This window comes from Pseudophryne corroboree, chromosome 9 (genome assembly GCF_028390025.1).
Source record: "Pseudophryne corroboree isolate aPseCor3 chromosome 9, aPseCor3.hap2, whole genome shotgun sequence".
Lineage (NCBI taxonomy): Eukaryota > Metazoa > Chordata > Amphibia > Anura > Myobatrachidae > Pseudophryne > Pseudophryne corroboree.
Window position 1 is genome coordinate 61,868,845 of NC_086452.1, and position 21,303 is coordinate 61,890,147.

The 21,303-nt window shown below is 47.1% G+C and overlaps 1 protein-coding gene across 3 annotated transcripts in view; it reads left to right on the forward strand.

Moving 5' to 3' along the window:
• Positions 1–21,303, forward strand: part of PTCH2 (patched 2) — a 90,938-nt gene that overhangs the window by 41,826 nt on the left and 27,809 nt on the right. Inside the window, exon 1 of one of the 3 annotated variants that reach the window (XM_063939441.1) lies at positions 20,611–21,087. The exons of the other annotated variants lie outside the window; for them this stretch is intronic. Within the exon in view, the coding sequence (XP_063795511.1) occupies positions 20,959–21,087 (129 nt within the window). The 5' untranslated portion in view covers positions 20,611–20,958. Of the gene's footprint in view, positions 1–20,610; positions 21,088–21,303 lie in introns of those variants that run through there. 3 annotated transcript variants of the gene reach the window in all.

The window sequence follows — 21,303 nt, forward strand, 5'->3', positions numbered from 1 at the left end:
CCAGTATGATCTGGAAATGAATTCTAAGGTCTTCTGGATGCCTGCATGTCCGGCAAAACGGGAGGAATGTGCCCAATGCAAGAGCTTCCTTCTGAGAGCCGGCTTTACAAAATTTTTCCCTGATGGGGGCATGTGGAGAACACCACTGGATCAATAATTAAATGCTTGTCAGTAGACTCAGACTCATTTTCTTGCTCCCAAGAGCGGGAGAGGGCATCAGCCTTACGATTCTGTGACCCAGGACAAAACTGAAGTTTGAAGTCAAATCTGGAGAAAAAGAGTGCCCACCTGGCTTGACGAGGGTTAAGACATTGAGCGTTTTTTTAAATACAAAAGGTTCTTGTGATCCGTCAGAATGGTGATGATATGAGAAGCACCCTCTAACAAATATCTCCACTCCTCCAGTGCAATTTTGATAGCCAAAAGCTCTTGGTCACCAATGGCATAGTTGCGCTCGGCCGGGGAAAACTTCAGACAGAAGAACCCACAGGGATGTAGATGACCATCATTGGCTCTTTGAGACAGGTCTGCGCCCACTCCAACAGAAGAGGCATCCACCTCTAGGGTAAAGGGTGAGCTAGTATCTGGTTACTTTAATACTGGAGCAGAGATGAACTTCTGTTTCAACTGATGGAAGGCTTGAACGGCTTCTTCAGACCACTTGGTAGGGTTAGCACCTTTCTTTGTAAGCGCAGTAATAGGTGCAGCGATGGTGGAGAAGTCTCTAATAAATTTCCTGTAATAGTTGGTGAAACCTAGGAATCTCTGGATGCCTTTGAGGGTTACAGGAATCGGCCAATCTTGGATGGCTTGAAGCTTCTCGGGATCCATCTCCAGGCCTGAACCGGACACAATATACCCCAGGAATGGAATAGATTTAACTTCAAAGACGCATTTTTCCAGTTTGCAATACAGATGATTGGTACGGAGACGGGACAAAACTTCTTTCACCCAGAAGCGATGTTCCTCCAGATCATTCGCAAAGATAAGGATATCATCGAGATAAACCACAATGTGTCAATAATGTCCCTAAAGATTTCATTCACGAAGTGTTGAAATACCGCTGGAGCATTGCTGAGTCCAAAGGGCATGACGAGGTACTCATAATGTCCGTCACAGGTGTTAAAAGCGGTCTTCCACTCATCTCCCTTTCGAATTCGAATGAGATTATAAGCACCCTTAAATCGAACTTTGTAAAAATGGTGGCTCCACTGATGCGGTCAAACAACTCGGTGATAAGCGGCAGAGGGTGCCGATTTTTCACTGTGATGTCATTCAGACCCCGGTAGTCAATACAAGACCGCAGGCCACCATCTTTCTTCTTTACGAAGAAGAAGCCTGCGCCATCTTGAGAAGATGAAGGCCGGATCAACACTTTGGCCAGGTTCTCCTTAATATACTCTTCCATAGAGTGGGTTTCAGGCAAGGACAATGGATATGTACGTCCATGAGGAGGAGTTTTCCCTGGGATGAGATCAATGGGGCAGTCCCACTCTCTATGGGGAGGAAGAATATCAGCTGAAGACTTACTGAACACATCAGTGAAATCCTGACATGGAGCAGGTGGAACATCAGGAGACTTAGAGGAGGATTTGCAAACAAGTACTTTGCGTAGACATGACTCAGAACAGGAAGGACCCCATGCCAGGATATGGGTAGTCCTCCAATCAACTTGAGGATTATGCAAACAAAGCCCTGGGAGGCCTAGAACCACAGGATGCGTGGCCCTTGGAATTACCAGAAAAGAAATCAGTTCGGTGTGCAGAACCCCTACCGTCAGACGGATAGGTAGGGTCTTGAAGGTAATTACCGCAACAGAAATCTTACTACCGTCCACGGCAGTTAAACATATAGGAAATGAAAGTCTCTCAGTGGGTAGAGACCACTGCTTAACTAATATCTCAGTTATAAAGTTTCCGGCTACTCCAGAATCCAACAAAGCAACAAGATTCTTGGTACGTTGAGCCACCTGAAGAGAAGCTGAGAGGTTACAGTCACTTGAAGACGGAGAGGAATTCATTGCTCCTAGCCGACCCTCTCCTTGGCGGGCTAGGACTTGGAGTTTCCCTGACGCTCGGGACAGGCGTTAATGAGGTGAGATGGAGCAGCGCAATACAGGCAAAGATGGTGATATAGACGTCTTCTACGCTCAGCTGGAGATAATCGTGAGTGACCTATCTGCATAGGTTCATCTTTGGGCAGAGATAGCTGGCGAGGAGGAGGAGCAGAAGGAGTCTTATGAGTTGTTGATCTGCCTCGCTCTATAGCCCTTTCGCGGAACCTTAGGTCAACCTTGGTGCAGAGCGATATGAGCTCATTCAATTTCGAGGGCAAGTCTCTAGTAGCGAGCTCATCTTTAATACATTCAGACAGGCCTTGCCAGAAAGCTGCATAGAGGGCTTCCTCATTCCAGGAAACTTCTGACGCCAAAGTCTGGAATTTAACTAAATACTGACCGACAGTTCGTGTCCCCTGTCGTAGCCGGAGGATTTCAGAAGAGGCTGATGATACTCGACCTGGCTCATCAAAGATGCGTCTAAAAGTTGCCACGAAGTCAGAGTAGGATGACAACAGCGTATCTGATCTTTCCCATAAGGGTGATGCCCAGTCGAGGGCAGAGCCAGTCAGAAGAGAGATTATATAAGCAACTTTAGTGCAGTCTGTAGGAAAACTGCCCAGTTGCAACTCAAAGTGGATCTCACACTGGTTTAAGAAACCTCTGCAGGCTTTCGGGGATCCGTCATATTTAGTAGGTGTCGGCAAATGGAGTCGTGGAGCAGAAATGGGTATGGCGGGTGGGGACACCACCGTAGGTGCTACAGTTGGTACACTGGACGCCCCTGACCCACGGAGGGTTGCTTGAATTTCATCCAGCCGGGAGGAGAGGTCCTGAATGGATGACATGGCCTTGTGCAGCCTCCTGGTGTTCAAGGCGGGCTGCCAGTTCTTGCAATGGCCTAGTCCCTTGGACTTGATCTCCGACCGGCTTCATTAGGTCAGTGCTTACTGTCACAACTGAGGGCTGGTGTTGGTAGCGGGAAGCCTCAGTTGTAGGGGCTGACGGGTACTGAAACCTAGGAGGTATGATGGGACTCCTAGACATGTGCAATAGCTGTAGCACTAATGCCCGAAGGCGTGACCACGACAACTGGAGATAAGCTTTAAGGGTTTTTATTAAATAATAAAAGTCATGAAAATGAAACAAACAATAAACGTGAAGAAAGTCTCTGAACTTCAGCTGGTTTGAGACCAGAACTTGAAAGAACAGTTGTGGGTGTTTAGTGATGCTTGAGAACGTTGAAGAAATACAAGAATTATGCTAGAGGTCGCAGGAATAGCACTTAGCTATAATGTGGGAAACTGAGAACCATGTGAACAGAGTTCCGCTGGAGAATAGCTACTATTAGCCAAAGTATATACTCTGCCGACACCAGGTGCAAGTAGCAGGAAAGTCAGACTGCACCGCAGAGAGTTATCACAGGGGAGGCAGGCTGCACTGTAGAGGGTTATCACAGGAGAAGCAGACTGCACTGTAGAGAGTTGTCACTGGAGAAGCAGGCTGCACTGTAGAGGGTTATCACAGGAGAAGCAGACTGCACTGTAGAGAGTTGTCACTGGAGAAGCAGACTGCACCGCAGAGTATGGACACAGGGGAGTCAGGCTGTACTGCAGAATATAACACTGGAGAGCCTATGGTGAACGTGCAGACTGGAAGACAATTGAAGCAATGACCATTTACTGGGAGCTGGGACAGGATATTTATACCCACTGGTGAACAGGCATTGGCTGACAACTTGACAAAGGCAGCAGCAGCGCTGCGGATTGGTGAAAGACTTGACGTGATCTTGTCCAACATGGCTGCGCCCATGAACAGAGCTGGAAGGGGAAAAGAACCATGTGCCAAACAATAATGGCGGCGGAGGCCGCGGCAACAGAAGACTCCACGCTGCAGGTACAGTGGCCAAAGGGATGACAGCAGCGGCCGCGGCTCACAGGAGACGCCACACTCAGTCTCCATGCGGCAGGACCACGGGTGCAGCGGCGATGGCCGCGATGGGCAGAGAGCACCACACCAAGCCAGGTGAATACACTAAGAAGACCGCTGAGCCGCCACTGTAGGTAACATAACAATGAAATGTACCCAAAACACAATAATGACCCGAGCCTAGCACGCTAAGCCAATCTCAGGAGACACATAACTGGCAGAAAATGGTGACCAGACACCCGGATCGTGACAGTAGTAGACGGACGAACGCACTGTGATCGCACTGACCACCCCCTCCTGGATCCGCCTCTGCTACCAACTTGACCCCTTCAACCTAGTACAATTTCTCTGCTCCAGAATGTTGCACTCAATCTTCTGTTGCTGCCACCTGCAATTGCTGTATTATTATATTAATCATAATGGAGCTGATGGAGAGTTGAACGCAGGCCTGTCTGCGAAGCATATATTTCATGTTTTTGCTCTCAGCATGCCCCAGAACCAAGCGTACACAACTATGGCGTATCTCCTTTTGCGGCTGAAGGCCTGTAACCAGGCTCTCATGTATGCAACATTCAGTGAAGGTGTGTCGCTGGGACTGCCGGCTGCGCAGAGTTGCGGATATGTGTAATTACGCCTGTTTTCACATTTTTTGCACTAAGAATGCGGCTGGTTCAAGTGTGCGCTGATAGTTATAATGGCAATGACACCACATGTACGGATGGAGGTGGTCCAGCTGCAGAGATGAGTACAACTGTGATGTGGCCCTTGTGGATCTGATAAGTGGGTGCAGGTTGCTGGGGACCCTTGTGGATCTGATAAGTGCTTGCAAGTTGCTGGGGCCCCTTGTGGATCTGATAAGTGCTTGCAGGTTGCTGGGGCCCCTTGTGGATCTGATAAGTGCTTGCAGGTTGCAGTGGCAATCCCAAAGTTATCTCACTCAAAGGACACATGTAATACAGATAGTCCTGTTGTCCCTCACATTCAGGGCACATGTAATACAGACAGTTCCAGTGTCCCCCCCACTCCCAGGACACATGTAATACAGACCAGAGCCGGCCATAGGCATAGGCAAACTAGGCAATTGCCTAGGGCATTTGATATGCCTAGGGGCATCATCAGCTTCTGCTGATAAAAATGATATGCGGCATGCCTATATTCTGTATGTAGCATTTCATATGCAGATACAGCCACAGTCTCACACAGTATATAGGCATTCTGCATATCAGTTTAATCAGCAGAAGCTGCTTGTGCATCCTAGCCACATAGCAATACAAATAAGATGCATTGTCATTAAAAAAAAAGGTGCCCGACGTTAGCATTGATGCAAGATTTGTGAGGACACATCTGTATCCAAGCAGAGGCAGAGGTCACAGTGTTAGTGGAAGTGTGAGTGCTGTGTGCATGCAAGTGGGTTGGTTGTGCAGTAGTGTTCAGAATATGTGTAAGGAGCATTATGTGTGTCATGTAAAAATGCATTAATAATGTGCAACATATGTGTAAAGGGCCACTATGTGTGTCATTATGTGTATAAGGGCATTAATAATGTGCGGCATATGTGTAACAGGTTACTACTGTATGTGTGTCATTATGTGTATAGGGGCACTAATAATGTGCAGCAAATGTGTAGGGGGCACTACGTGTGTCATTATGTGTATAAGGGCATTAATAACGTGCGGCATGTGTAAGGGACATTATGTGTAAAAGGGCATTAATAAAGGTTGTCATAATGTGTAAGGTGCATTATGTTTATAAGGACATTAATGTGTCTCATATGTGTAAGGGGCATTACTGTGTGAAATTGTGTATAAATGCATTACTAATATGTGGCATTATGTGTATAAGGTGCTCTACTATGTGGCGTTGCATATAGAAAGGGCACTACTGTGTCGTCTAATGTGAATAAAGAACAATGAGGTGTGGTGTAATGTGAGTAAGGAGCAATTCAGTGTGATGTAATGTGAATAAGGGGCTCTACTGTGAGAAGTAACGTTTATAAAGTAAAGTGATACTACTGTGTGATGTAATATGAATTATGGACACTATCGCAAGATAAAATGTAAATAAAGTTGCAGTACTGTGTGGCGTAATTGGAATTGGGGTTACTATTGTGTGGCCATGCCCCTTCCCAGCAAGAAGATGCCCCTTTTTGGGCTGTGCGTCAAATGTGCGAACTGTTCCTATTTAAAATATTGGGGGTACAAGGACTGCTATGAGTGAGGGGTGATGGTGCTGGGAAAGAGGTGCAAGGTCAGAGGCAGAACCAGCGGTGGTGCTAGGGGGCACCAGCCAAAATCTTGCCTAGGGCATCATATTGGCTAGGGCCGGCTCTGATACAGACAGTCCTGGTGTCTCCTCAATCGCAGGACACATATAATACAGACAGTCCCGGTATCGCCTCACTCTCCGGATACATGTAATACAGACAGTCCCAATGTTCCCTCACCCTCAGGACACATATAATACAGACAGTCCCACTGTTCCCTCAGACGTGCGGTGGGGTGAGGCAGGTGAGGCAGAGCCTTTCCTGTCATACTAACGTTTGTGCCAGAGTTTTGACTGTATCAAGTATATGAAAAATACAAAGAATATGTTTGAAATAACTTTTTTGCATTATTCTAATAATTTTTATAGCCAAAACGCTGGAGTAAAAAGTGTGTATCTTTTCCGCACATCTCTGATCAAAACTCACCAAATTTCCAGGAATTTATACTGCTGCACCTGTGTATAATGCCCAGATGTATGCTTTGGCTCATATATTGCATATAAATCTGGCTCTGGTGCTAGCCAGTGCCTCCTGAGCTATTTAGCTCACCGCACGTCCCTCCTGGTGTGCCCTCATCCTCAGGGCACATGTAATAAAGACAGTCCAGTGTTCCCTCACCCTCAGGACACATAAAATACAGACAGTCCCAGTGTTCCCTCACTCTCAGGGCACATGTAATAAAGACAGTCCAGTGTTCCCTCACCCTCAGGACACATAAAATACAGACAGTCCCAGTGTTCCCTCACTCTCAGGACACATGTAATACAGACAGTCCAGATGTCCCCTCACACTCAGGACACATGTTATACACACTGTCCTGATGTCCCTCACATTCAGGACACATGTTATACACACTGTCCTGATGTCCCTCACATTCAGGACACATGTTATACACACTGTCCTGATGTCCCTCACATTCAGGACACGTCATATAATACAGACAGTCCTGATGTCTCCTCACTTTCAAGACACATGTTATACAGGCAGTCCTGTTGTTCCCTCACACTCAGAATACATGTAATACAGACAGTCCTTATGTCCCTTCACACTCAGGACACATATAATACAGACAGTCCCAGTGTCCCCTCACTCTCATGGTACATGTAATATAGACAGGTCTGATATCCCATCACTATCAGGACACGTTATACAGACAGTCCCGTTGTCCCCTCACACTCAGGACACATGTAATACAGACAGCCCCAGTGTCCCCTTACTCCCAGGGTACATGTGATACAGACAGACAAATGAAAGAAAGAGATGGTCCACCTCGGGTGGTCTTAAAGTGTTTGTACTAATATTAGCTGTAAAGTGACAGATTTAAAGTTTTCACATTGTTCATTCTTTTCTCCATTCACTAACCCACAAAGCGAGGCACACTCACTGTATGTGGACACTCACTGCTATGAGAACTCACTGCATGTGGACACTCACTGCTATGAGAACTCACTGCATGTGGACACTCACTATTTGGAGCAGTCACTGGATGTGGACAATAACTACTAGGAGCACTCACTGGATGTGGACACTCACTGCTAGAATCACTCATTGGATGTGCATGTCCTTGTGTCCTATTGCTTCTCAAACATTCTTCAAATGAAGAGAAGCAATAGGACACAAGGACATGCATTGAGACTGGAGGGAGGTAGATTCAGGGGAAATTTTAGGAAAATTGACTTCACAGAAAGGGTAGTGGACAAGTGGAATAGCCTCCCATCAGAGGTGGTAGAGGCTAAGACAGTAGAGCAATTTAAACATGCATGGGATAGACATAAGGATACCCTAACAAAGAAAGAAGGATCAAATAAGGTTTGAGATAAAAATATGGTAAAAAAAAGTGGCAGACTAGATGGGCCAAGTGGGTCTTATCTGCCGTCACATTGTATGTTTCTATGACACTCACTATTAGAAGCAGTCACTGGATGTAGACACTCACTGCTAGGAGCACTCACTGAATGTAGACACTCACTGCTAGGTACACTCACTGGATGTTGACACTCACTACTAGGAACACTCACTGAATGTAGACACTCACTGCTAGGAACACTCACTGGATGTTGACACTCACTGCTAGGAACACTCACTGGATGTTGACACTCACTGATAGGATCACTCACTGGATGTTGACACTCACTGCTAGGAACACTCACTGACTGTAGACACTCACTGCTAGGAACACTCACTGAATGTGGACACTCACTGTTAGGAGCATACACACTTCGGTCACTTCTGCTGTCTTTTTGAATGGAAGATAGATGAGACTAGTTTTTGCTTCTGAAAATAATGCCAGCAGTAATGTAAATGTCATAAATGTAAAAGCTAACAAGCCTGTATTAGGAACCTGTATATATAATAATAATGTAATTACTATCGCTCTTAAGACTCAAGGCGCTTTACTTCTGCATAAAATACAGAAATCATGAACAATATACAATGTGAGGCAGCCATGTTTAGTAATTCGTTCCAAATGTTGTTTATCCCATACCTCCCAACAGTGGGGAGGACTTGGAGCAGAGCAGGACATTATACGGGTGCCTCAGACGCGTGCATGGCCTATCGTTACAAGAGGATGGTCGTGCCTCATACTCCCATTTATTGTCATTGTGGGAATATGTCTAGCGCTTCCCGAGCTGTTAGGATGACCTCAGTCCCTCTCCATAGGGTATGGATGCTGCAACTATTCACCACGCAGAGCAGCAGGTGAGAGGGAGACTTCCCAACCTTGCCTCCGCCCCCTCGCAGGACACTGCAGTCCGGGGATGGGAAGGCGGGACTGGAAGAGGTCTGTTATCCTGCCTACGAAGGTACCAGGGGAGGCAGCCATCTTGGGGACACTACATAGGTTATAGTGGGGGGGATGAGTAATTTGTGGAAGTGTGATATTCAGTGGGGAATTCATAATAAAAATTAAAAACAAATCGGAAAACGGAAGCACTAATTTTGGGTGTATGACAGTGGTTTCTGAGGTGGAGCTGGGACGCTGGGTACCTGATTTGGGAGTTAAGAGGCCAAGTTAAATGAGAAAAGGTAGGTTGAAGTGGGAAAGGATATTGGGTAAGTAGGATTAGAAAGAAGTAGTGCAGTGATGGGGGTATTTCAGAGTTGATCGCAGCAGCAAATTTGTTAGCAGTTGAGCAAAACCATGAAGGCTAATTCAGACCTGATCGTAGCTGTGGAAAATTTTGCATGGCTACGATCAGCCACCCTGACATGCGGGGGGACGCCCAGCACAGGGCTAGTCCGCCCCACATGTCTGGCCCTCCCCCCGCCGCACAGGTGCGATAGCATCTCACGGTGGCGATGCTATTGCACCCGGACCACGCCTCCAAAATGGCGGCCAAACGCCGCCAGCCCGCCCACTCCCGCCCAGCGATCGCCTCTGCCTGTCAGTCAGGCAGAGGCGATTGCTGGGCTGAGATGCCGATTGCATCTCTGGCATGCACATTCGCACTGCAGCGCATGTGGAGTTTAGACCTAATAGGCCGCTGTACGAAAATTCACAGTAGCGATCAGGTCTGAATTAGCCCTCATATGCAGTGCAGGTGGGGCAGATGTAACATGTGCAGAGAGAGTTAGATTTGGGTGGGTTATATTGTTTCTGTGCAGGGTAAATACTGGCTGCTTCATTTTTACACTGCGATTTAGATTTCAGTTTGAACACACCCCACCCAAATCTAACTCTCTCTGCACATGTTACATCTGCCCCCCCCTGCACTGCACAAAAGGGAGTCATTCCGAGTTGATCGCTCGCTAGCTACTTTTAGCAGCCGTGCAAACGCATAGTCGCCGCCCACAGGGGAGTGTATTTTCGCTTTGCAGGTGTGCGAACGCCTGTGCATCCGAGCGGAACCAAAACATTTTGTGCAGTTTCCGAGTAGCTCTGGGCTTACTCAGCGCTTGCGATCACTTCAGTCTTTTTGGTGCCGGAATTGACGTCAGACACCCGCCCTGCAAACGTCTGGACACGCCTGCGTTTTCCCAAACACTTCCAGACACCCATAAATGCCCTCTTTCTGTCAATCACCTTGTGTTCGGCTGTGCGAATGGAATCTTCGCTAAATCCATCACTCAGCACCGATCCTCTTTGTACCCATATGACACGCCTGCGCATTGCGGTGCATACGCATGCGCAGTTTTGCTGTTTTTGTACCTGATCGCTGCGAAAATCGGCAGCGAGCGATCAACTCGGAATGAGGGCCATGGTTCTGCCCAACTGCTAAAAGATCTGCTGCTGCGATCAGATCTGATTTCCCCTGATGTTAGGAGGGGGGAATGATGGGGAGGTAAGGGCCCTACACACTTAAAGCTCTAACTGAATGATATGGGCGGGATTCAAATCTTCTGTCCCCCCCTCCCACCCCCATCGTGCCCGCCGGCAGTATTCAAATGTTGCTGCCGATGGGTGCGATATCAGCATTTCAGCTCACCACCCCCTGAGGTTCAGTGTGTAGCCACCAACGATAAACAGTTTATACATGCATGCCAATATGGACAATCTCATCCATATTAGCAATGTGCAGGGCTATGGGGCCGGGTGACGGGGGAGTGAAGAAACTTCATTCCCACTGTCACCCCCCCCCTGCGTGCACCTCGGCGGCCAATCACCTAATGTGTAGGGCCCATTACTCATCAATGTGAGTGGAAGTTTCCATGCTGACTTGCTGAAGTATGGAGATATAGGGCCTGATTCAGACCTGAACGCTGCTGTGCTTTTTCGCACAGCGGGCGATCAGCCATTAACTTCATATGCACTGCAATGCACACGTGCGTCGGCCAACAACAACAGGCATCGCCGGTCAGCGACAGGCTGGTGCTAAAATTCTAATCGCACAGCCAGTCGCATGCTGATTGACAGGAAGCGGACGTTTGTGGGTGGTAACTGGCCATTTTCAGCAAAAACGCAGGCGTTCCCAAGCGTTTCCAGGGAGAGCATGTGACGTCAGCTCCGGCCCCGATCAGCCCGTTCTGATCGCACTGGAGGAGTAAGTCCTGGACTGCGCACACACTGCACACACTGGTAAAAAACATCAGATGGTGAGTGAGGTGCGAACGGATTTGCAGCTGTCCGCTGACTGAGGGATTTTTAGCTGCTCTGCTACACATGTGATCTCACACTTGCACGGTGAATATACACTCACCCGGGGCGGCGACTATCTGATCGCAGGAGAACAATTTTAGCAGCCCAGTGATCAGGTCTGAATCCCTTCATAATTATATCATAGCAACAACAGTGCCATCTACTGCCCTAAATAGCAGGAAGTGCAGAAAGCTTGTGTATAACTGTATGACAGGGAAGCGTCTCTGATACTGCTTCCCCCAGTGAGATATACAGTATAACCCTTCCTTGCTTCCAGTTGTAGGAACAAAACCCTGTTATAGAGGTAGGACATGCGCTCCATGAGATAAGATTTGGGGTTTCCCATACCTCCCAACTTCTGCCCCTCTGGAATCGGGACATGCCGCGCCGGACGCGCGACCGTGGCTTAAAAGGGGGTGGGGCTTTGATGAAAGGGGCGGAGTCTCGCGGCAAGGATGCGTGGCCTATTACAGCGACCCCCGTTTTTGTCATTTTAGGGGCGTGTCCAGCACTCCATGAGATGCTGGACAGCCCCCGGCTCTCCTCCTTGCGCTGATAGATGCCGGCATCTAAGTGTGATCACTGGCTGCTTTGCAAAGCAGAGCAGCGGTGATCACCGGATCTCCCAACTGCCCCCCCACCCGTGGGAGGGAGGACAGTGTCCAATTAGCGGGACTGTCCCGCTGAAATCGGGACAGTTGGGAGGTATGGGTTTCCCCGGGATCTGGTCTGAAGAATGACAGTGTCTAGGTCGACAATGTTTAGGTCGACAGGGTTTCTAGGTCGACAGGTCAAAAGGTCAACATGAGGTTTTTAAAAAAAAATTTTTGCACTTTTTCATACTTAACGATCCACGTGGACTACGACTGGAACGGTAACCTGTGCCGAGCGCAGCGGTAGCAGAGCGAGGTACCTTGCCCGAGGCATGGAGAGCGAAGCGAGCCATGCGAGGGGACACGGTGCACTAATTGGGCTTCCCGGTCACTGTACGGAGAAAACGACACAAAAAAAATGAAAAACTTGTGTCGACCTTTTGACATGTCGACCTACAAACCCTGTCGACCTAGTGACTGTCAACCTATAGTGGTCGACCTAAACATTGTCGACCTAGACACTGTCGATCTAATGATCCACACCCATTTCCCCACCCATGACCTGCCCCATTAATCCTCCCGCTGTGTTATTACTGGTAAAAACTAACATCTCTTTCTCATAAGAAATCACTGATTGCCCTCCGCCATGAAAGAAATAACATAATAACATTTATTTATATAGGGCTTTCCTGTTAGAGGACTTACAGCGTTTTACATTTACAGCAAATGCACCATATTACAAAGGAGGCAGCCATCTTGGGCATACAAGATAATAGGATTTTAATTACCTACTGGTAAATTCTTTTCTCGTAGTCCGTAGAGGATACTGGGGTTCCATTTAGTACCATGGGGTATAGACGGGTCCACTAGGAGTCATAGGCACTTTAAGAATTTGATAGTGTGGGCTGGCTCCACCCTCTATGCCCCTCCTACCAGACTCAGTCTAGGAAACTGTGCCCGAGGAGACGGACATACTTTGAGAGAAGGATAGATAAAGATAGTGGTGAGATTCCGAACCAGCACACACAAACAGAGGAAAGCCATGCTATCCCAACTTTAAACAGGAACAGCAAAAGCTGAACCAACAATACTTAACCAAGTAACAGTGCAGGAAGAACGAAGCACTGGGCGGGCGCCCAATATCCTCTACGGACTACGAGACAAGGATTTACCGGTAGGTAATTAAAATCCTATTTTCTCTTACGTCCTAGTGGAGACTGGGGTTCCATTTAGTACCATGGGAATGTACCAAAGCTCCCAAACCAGGTGGGGGAGTGCCGAGGTTCCTGCAGAGCTGTTTGACCAAACTGAATGTCCTCAGAGGTCAAAGTATCGAACTTGTAGAACTTAGCAAACGTGTTCGAACCTGACCAAGTAGCTGCTCGGCAGAGCTGTAAAACCGAAACACCCCGGTTAGCCGCCCAGGAAGAACCCACCGACCTAGTAGAGTGGGACTGTACAGATTTTGGAACCGGCAAACCTGCAGTGGAATAAGCATGCTGGATAGTGAACCTGATCCAGCGTGCAATTGTCTGCTTTGAAGCAGGACACCCAATTTTATTGGAATCATATAGAACGAACAACGAGTCGGATTTCCTGTGATGAGCTGTCCTCTTTACGTATACCTTCAAAGCCCTCACAACATCCAAAGACTTTGAAGTAGCGGAAGTGTTGGTGACAATCGGAACCACAATAGGTTGGTTGATGTGAAACGCAGACACCACTTTCGGAATAAATTGCTGACGAGTTCTGAGTTCAGCTCTGTCCTCATGGAAAATTAAATAGGGGCTCTTGTGAGACAAATCCCCCAGCTCCGACACACGTCTTGCTGAAGCCAAGGCCAACAGTGTAACGGTCTTCCACGTAAGATATTTTACGTCCACCTCCTGTAACGGTTCAAACCAGTCCAATTGGAGGAACTGCAGCACCAAATTAAGATCCCAAGGTGCCGTGGGAGGCATTAAGGGAGGTTGGATGCGCAGAACACCTTCCAAAAACGTCTGGACCTCAGGGAGAGAAGCCAATTGTATTTGAAAGAAAATGGACAAGGCCGAAATCTGGACTTTTATGGAGCCCAAATGTAGGCACACATCCACACCTGCCTGTATCTTTTAGGGAGGCTGCACCGGGAACAGGCAACACAATTTTTCTTGACAGACTAGAGACTGATGCGTCCACTATCTGTGGATTTTCCCATTTTTTCCTATCCAAAAGAGGAAAAGATGAGAGTAACCTTTTAGGGATTTAAAATGTCTTATCAGAATTAACCCACGGTTCTTCAAACAGGGTATTCAATTCCTTTGACGCAGGAAAAGTGACTGAGGATTTATTTTTTACATTAAAATAAGATTCCTCACACTCCTCTGACACCTTATCAGGAATTTGCAGAACATTTCTGATAGCCTCTATTCCCTGTGACAGAGTAGCATCCCCCCCACCCCCCTCCAAATCCACCTCTCCCTCCTTCATGTCTGACCCTTCAGCGTCAGACTGCAGGATATTGGCCAGAGATCGTTTTTGCGAACAAATGGGAGGGGATTAAGACACTGGTTTGGGGACTGAGTCTCTATTCATAAACTCATCCACAGTTTGTCTTAAGTATTGCGTCTCTTTCTCATTGCGGGATAGCTTTGTAGTAATATTTGAGATCATTCCCTTAATGCAATTAACCCACTCCGGTTCAGCCCCGCAATTCTGGGAAGGTGCACTGCCCCGAGTACCCAGTAGTGAGCCCCCTGGTGAAGAGGAACACTCCACTGTACAAGAAACACACTCTTTGCCTGACATAATGTAAATGTGACACACACACACACACACACACACACACACACACACACACACACACACACACACACACACACACACACACACACACACACACACACACACACACACACACACACACACACACACACACACACACACACACACACACACAAAGGTTAAGCACAATTAACCTACAAAGAGCCCTTCAGGGAGACACAGAGTTATTTGGAGCCAGCCCCACCGCGCCCTTATCGCTAATGCCAAGCTTAGCCGGGTCGCAGATTAAGTACCCTGATAGGGTACTTAGGGGGACATGTACTAAGCATTGATAAAAGTGGAGAAGTGAGCCAGTGGAGAAGCTGCCCATGGCAACCAATCAGCTGCTCTGTATACTTTCAAAGTATGCAAATTATAAATGTAACATCAATGGTTGCCATGGGAAACATCTCCACTGGCTCACTTCTCACCTTTTATCACTGCTTAGTACATGTCCCCCTTAGTACACTAATAATCGCTTTCCCCCTGCTATGACCCCCTGGTACCGCTGAGGTAATCTGGAGTCACTCTGGAGGAGCTGCGCGTCCCTGTCAGTCAGCGTCTGTGTCCACTGCAGAGGGAAAATGGCGCAGGTGAGCTGCTGGATCTGCTCATAGTGAAGCCCTACCCCTTCAGGTATCCAGACTCCAGGTCGACAACAAAAAGGTCGACACACCTTAGGTCGACGTCAATTGGTCGACACACCTTAGGTCGACATGGACAAAAGGTCGACATGAGAAAAAGGTCGACACGCACAAGGTCGACATGGAAAAAGGTCGACATGAGTTTTTCACAATTTTTTTATTTTTTGGAACCTTTTCATACTTAACGATCCACGTGGACTACGATTGGAACGGTAATCTGTGCCGAGCGAAGCGAAGGCACCATGCCCGAAGCATGGCGAGCGAAGCGAGCCATGCGAGGGGAAGCGGTGCACTAATTGGGGTTTCCCGTCACTCTACGAAGAAAATGACACCAAAAAAAACTCATGTCGACCTTTTTCCATGTCGACCTTGTGTCCATGTCGACCTAAGGTGTGTCGACCAATTGGTGGCGACCTAAGGTGTGTCGACCTTTTTGTTGTCGACCTGGAGTCCCAGACCCCCCCTTCAATGGCTCGCGGTCTTCCCGCTTTTTTTATACTGGCTGAGGTAATCTGGCTGTTTTTGCCAGTGTGGGTACTGTGTACAGAGTACTGAGACGCAGCTGTGTACTGTGTCTGGATATGCATTCCGCCCCGGTTAGAAGCCATGCGTCTTCGTACCCGCATGCCACCATAATGGCCGGCGACCCGCTAGCCGGGACGCCGGCTTAGAACTCATCACTCTTCATTCTTCTGGCTCTGTTAGGGGTGGCGATCTGCTGCGGGAATGTACGCTCGCCGTGGTGGGACTTGCGAATAGTTCTTTCAGGAGCTCAGTGTCCTGTCAGCGGGGAATGGGACCATTAAGCCTTCAAGAGGTTGGCCCATTCCCCCCCCACACTCCCCCCTAAGTCCCACAAAGCAGGCAGACTGGTGCCAACCAGCCCTACCTGAAAATAACATATAAAATAAATGCAGAAAACTCTTCAGGAGCTTCCTTCAGCGTGACCGGCTCCTCCGAGCACATTTTCTAAACTGAGTCTGGTAGGAGGGGCATAGAGGGAGGAGCCAGCCCACACTATCAAATTCTTGAAGTGCCCATGGCTCCTAGTGGACCCGTCTATACCCCATGGTACTAAATGGAACCCCAGTATCCTCTAGGACGTAACAGAAAATCAGTATTCCTAGGCGGGAACTCTATTATTTTACACCGCTTATAGATAACTAAGCTCTAGACTGTCCGTTATTGGGGTCTATTCATGAAGCAGTGAAAAGAGTGGAGAAGTGAACCAGTGGAGAAGTTGCCCATGGCAACCAATCAGTGCTGAGGTAACATTTATAAAGTGCATTCTATAAAATTAAACATAGTAGCTGATTGGTGGCCATTGGCAACTTACTCTGTGTTCTGTGTATAGTAATATCTATATGGGCTTATATCACTCTAAATTGTAATGAAAGGAATACATGAGAAAAAGTAAAAAGTTGAATCCTTCAGGTGGAGGGGAGATGTTTCAAACTTTGGAGAGATAAAGTCAGTGGCAAACGCAGGATTTGCATGGGGGGGGGGGGGGGGGGGGGTTCCAGAACTGGGTGGAGCCAAGCACGGGGGTGGGGACTGAGGTGACCCAGTATATGCTGGGTCCGTAGGGTCCGTAAAACTAGTGTGTCTGTGTGTGTGTATATATCTATATATATATACACATATATATACACTGTATATACACCTATGTATACATATATATATATATATATATATATACACATATACATATACACATAGCATATTAAACATGCATACATATATATATATATATATATATATACACATACAGTACACGTGCATGTATTTATATAATATGTGTGTGTGTTTATATGTATGTATGTATATACATGTGTATATATGTATGCACAAATTGCACATGGATATATATGTACTATAATTAAAATAAAGTTAACTTTTATTAAGCACTTACAAGTGCCATCAGGAAGAAAGCAGGCTGCAGAGGACGCTAGACAGCCATTAATAATACTCATGCAGCAAAAAATAAATATATATATATTTTTTTGTGGAGGGGTGTTTCCGGGTGCTCGGAAACCCCCCCTGGGTGCGCCACTGAAAGTGGAAAGAGATACGGGGGGGGGATTAAATTGTGGCAGAATGGATTCACCCAGCCGAAGTAGCGCAACAAGTACCAAGCAATCAGCTCCTGCCATTTATTAAACACAGCATGTAAAATGACAGAAGCTGATGGGCTGGTACGTTATCTCCAAGGATTGATACATATCCCCCCAGCCTGCTGCTGGGAAGGTGAGAGCAGTATGCATTATTTCTCCACCAATGTGACATACAGTAATACTGGACAGTAAAAGCAGTACTCCCTTGTACTGTGAAACTTCTACAAAATAAGAAAATATACACAAAATTACATTTGTACAGTCATCAAGTCTCCCTTTCCCTCCCACCCCTAAAACAGGGACAAAAATGTGCAGGGACAAATCCTGAAAACCTGGAGCTGTTCTTGGACACCGGGATCATTTGTCAGCTCTGTCTGTGTGACTATATATTAGAGCCCTGTGAGGTCTCACTAGCCCCTCGGTATATAGTGTGATGTCTCTGTACAGGGGTGGGGGTCTCTCCTGCATTCCTTTGTATATTAAATTGATACACTTTGTCTTGTGTTTCATTGTCAGAGCCCTGGGGGATAGTTACAGAGAGCCTGTAATATACCCTGACATGGGAGCACATGGCCAACACCGAGCTAGGTCTCCCTCTTCTGGCTATTCTCAGGTACTGCACCTGTCACAGCAGCACATAATTGATGGCCTTGAATGAGCAAAAGGTGAGGCCAGGTTCTCTCTGCAGCTGTTCCCCAAACCTTGCAAACCCTCTATTTACATCACAGTCACACTGCACAGCAGCAGCAGCGGGCCAAAGTAATTACAGATTGGTCCATCACAGGTATTATTTACCTAATTAAAAATAATCTATAAATTACCAGTCTGTTCTCTGATTAATACCCCTTTTCAGACAGAAAGGCAAATTCCTGGGTGAAGAAGTTCTTCCCGGTAATTTGCAGAAAAACACGGGTCCTTTTTCTGTGTGAAAGGGTCAAACTGGGTTGAAATTCCCGGGACCTCGAACCCAGGAATTTACCAGGGTTGGAGACTTGGGAATTTCGACTAATACCCCTTTCAGATTCACAATAGCCGGGTCGCACCCAGGAATGTGTACACGGGTGCTTCCCAGGTGCCACCCGGCTTGAGACCCCTACAGACTTGCTGCCCGACCTGGCATATTGCCGGGTTGGTGACGTCACCGCTGACGCTACTGGAGGCGGTGCTTGGAGATAATCATCCCCAAGCACCGCCTCCTCCTATGCAGAGAACGGGTGCCGGGTGGCCTTGACCCGGCTTACCCGTTCACACTGCATGCACCCGGGTCAATGCATGCATGCTGGGTTGACCCTTTCACACAGACAAAATACCCGTGTTGATTCGCAAATTACCGGGTAGAAATTCTTGACCCCGTAATTTGCTTGTCTGTGTGAAAGGGGAGTCAGGCAGGGACCGGCAAAACTACCCGGCATTTCAATGAAAATGTCTGAAAGTGGTATTAGCTGTGTTTTTGGATTTACTTATCAAAATCGCAGATAGATAGATAGATAGATAGATAGATAGATAGATAGATAGATAGATAGATAGATAATGAATAGCTACATAGAGATTTGATAGCTATAGATGTATAGCTATATAGCGATAGAGAGACAGAGAGAGAGAGAGAGAGAGAGAGAGATAAGGTATAGCTATAGATTTGATTGATAGATTTAGATGTATAGATATATAGCGATAGATTGATAGATAGATAGATAGATAGATAGATAGATATATAATGTATAGCTATATTGATATTAGATAGATAGATAGATAGATAGATAGATAGATAGATAGATAGATAGATAGATAGATAGATAGATAGTGTATAGCTATATAGAGATTTGATAGATATAGACATAGATAGATAGATAGATAGATAGATAGATAGATAGATAGATAGATAGATAGATAGATAGGTAATGTATAGCTATATTGATAATAGATAGATAGATAGATAGATAGATAGATAGATAGATAGATAGATAGATAGATAGATAGATAGATAGATAGATAATGTATAGCTACATAGAGATTTGATAGATAGATAGATAGATAGATAGATAGATAGATAGATAGATAGATAGATAGATAGATCGATCTGTGATGGGTTCACATCTTTAAAAATAATATTACAAATGAAACATCTTTACCGAACAATGGATTGTAGAGAATGACTATGACCTGTTTTAATTGTTGTTTACTTATCAAATGGATAAGTTCACTAGACACAAAGGGATGTATGTAAATTGCTGTCAGGATTCTGCCATAGAGATACAAGGACATTAAATAAATCAATCAATTTTTTTTTTTTTAATTGCTGCAAGATGTCTGGAGAGATTGTGAGAGTTTGGGGCCAGTGTGTGGTGTTTGTGCAGGGATGTGATGCGTGTGAAATGGAGCATTTCGTGGGTGGGAGGGGGAGTGGGGCCCGGCTCTATAGAAATACACACATCCCTTATATAAATAATCCATCTCAGCTCTGCAATCTTGTTCTATAAACATCTGTCTGAAAAAAAAGAGAGAGAAAGTTTAGCCCAGCAATGTCCTGATTTTTTCCAAGCTTAAAGAACAACAAACGGCTCATTCCTAATGATAAACATGTTACAACTGGAGCTTTCTATAACTAACCAAAGAAAGAAAAAGTGTGTAGACAGAAAGGAGGAACTCCAGGATAACTCTCCAGTGCTGAACCCCCACAGGTCCCCCTGAATATTAGGGCCAAGGACTCTGTTCCTTATAATATCATATGTGAATTTCTAGAGGGTGATAATCTGGGGTGCTCATTTGGGGGGCACTGATTTGGGGGGTACCCCCCCCCCCCACCCCTTTCTGTGACAATAGATGGGTGCAGCTGTCTAAGGAAGAAGTGAAAGGGGGTGGTGGGGGGGGGGGGTTGTTTGGACAGAGCAGGGTGGTAAGAAATTTGTAGCATTTGGAGGTCTGTGGAGCAGAATTCCTGTAAAAGTTGTGCGGCTTCTATGTGTGAGCCCCCCCTGCCTGCCCCAGTCCCCTCATTGATTTGAGAGAGGGCAGCCTGGGTGGTCTCTCGCCCCCTCCTCACTTTGGGGAGCTGTTGCTTAGCAGCTAATAATAGGAGTTGTTTAGAGAGTAATTTGCCTCTTCCTCAGCCAATGGGAAGCCGGGCACATTTCCCTGCAGCCCCCTCCTCCCCTTCCCTTCCTCTCCCTCTTTTCAGGCAGTGTAAGGAGCAGTCTCCAGCGCAGATGCTGGGAGCTCTCTCTCTCCCTCTCACCGACCACAGAGCTCTCCCTGCACTCCGCACTGATTCCTTCTCACCGGCCACCCGGAGAGCATGAAGACCCCGGGACATAGGGACCTGCCCACCTAGATGGGACCCCCCTGCATGGATTATACTGACCTCCGCTGCTGCCCGTGTTGGTGATTTCTGTCCCGGACACCCTTCTTCCATTGCAGCCGCTGCCCCTGGTCATCTCTCCCTCCCTCCCCTCCCCAACCCCTTCAACTTGCCATAGGATCCCGATGGCCTCCGACCCCCCCAGCACAGATTTACCCCCCGGCTACAAAACCTCCCACCCGGCTCCCAGCTCGGACCTGCTGCGGAGACCCAGCTACTGTCACGCCGCCTTTGCACTGAAGCAGATCGCTAAGGTGAGTGGCTACAATGTATCAGCCAGCATCCAGGAAGTGTCACTGGGGGGTGGGGGGCCTGGCTGGCAGCCTTGCCAGGGGCCACTGGGCATCATGTCTTCATGGGGCATCCAGTAGAATAATGCAATGTATCATCAGTTTGGCAGAATGACATGCAGTGGGTTAGTAGTACACTGGTAGGCTCCAGAGCTTGCACTCTACTGTGGTGGTCTCTGT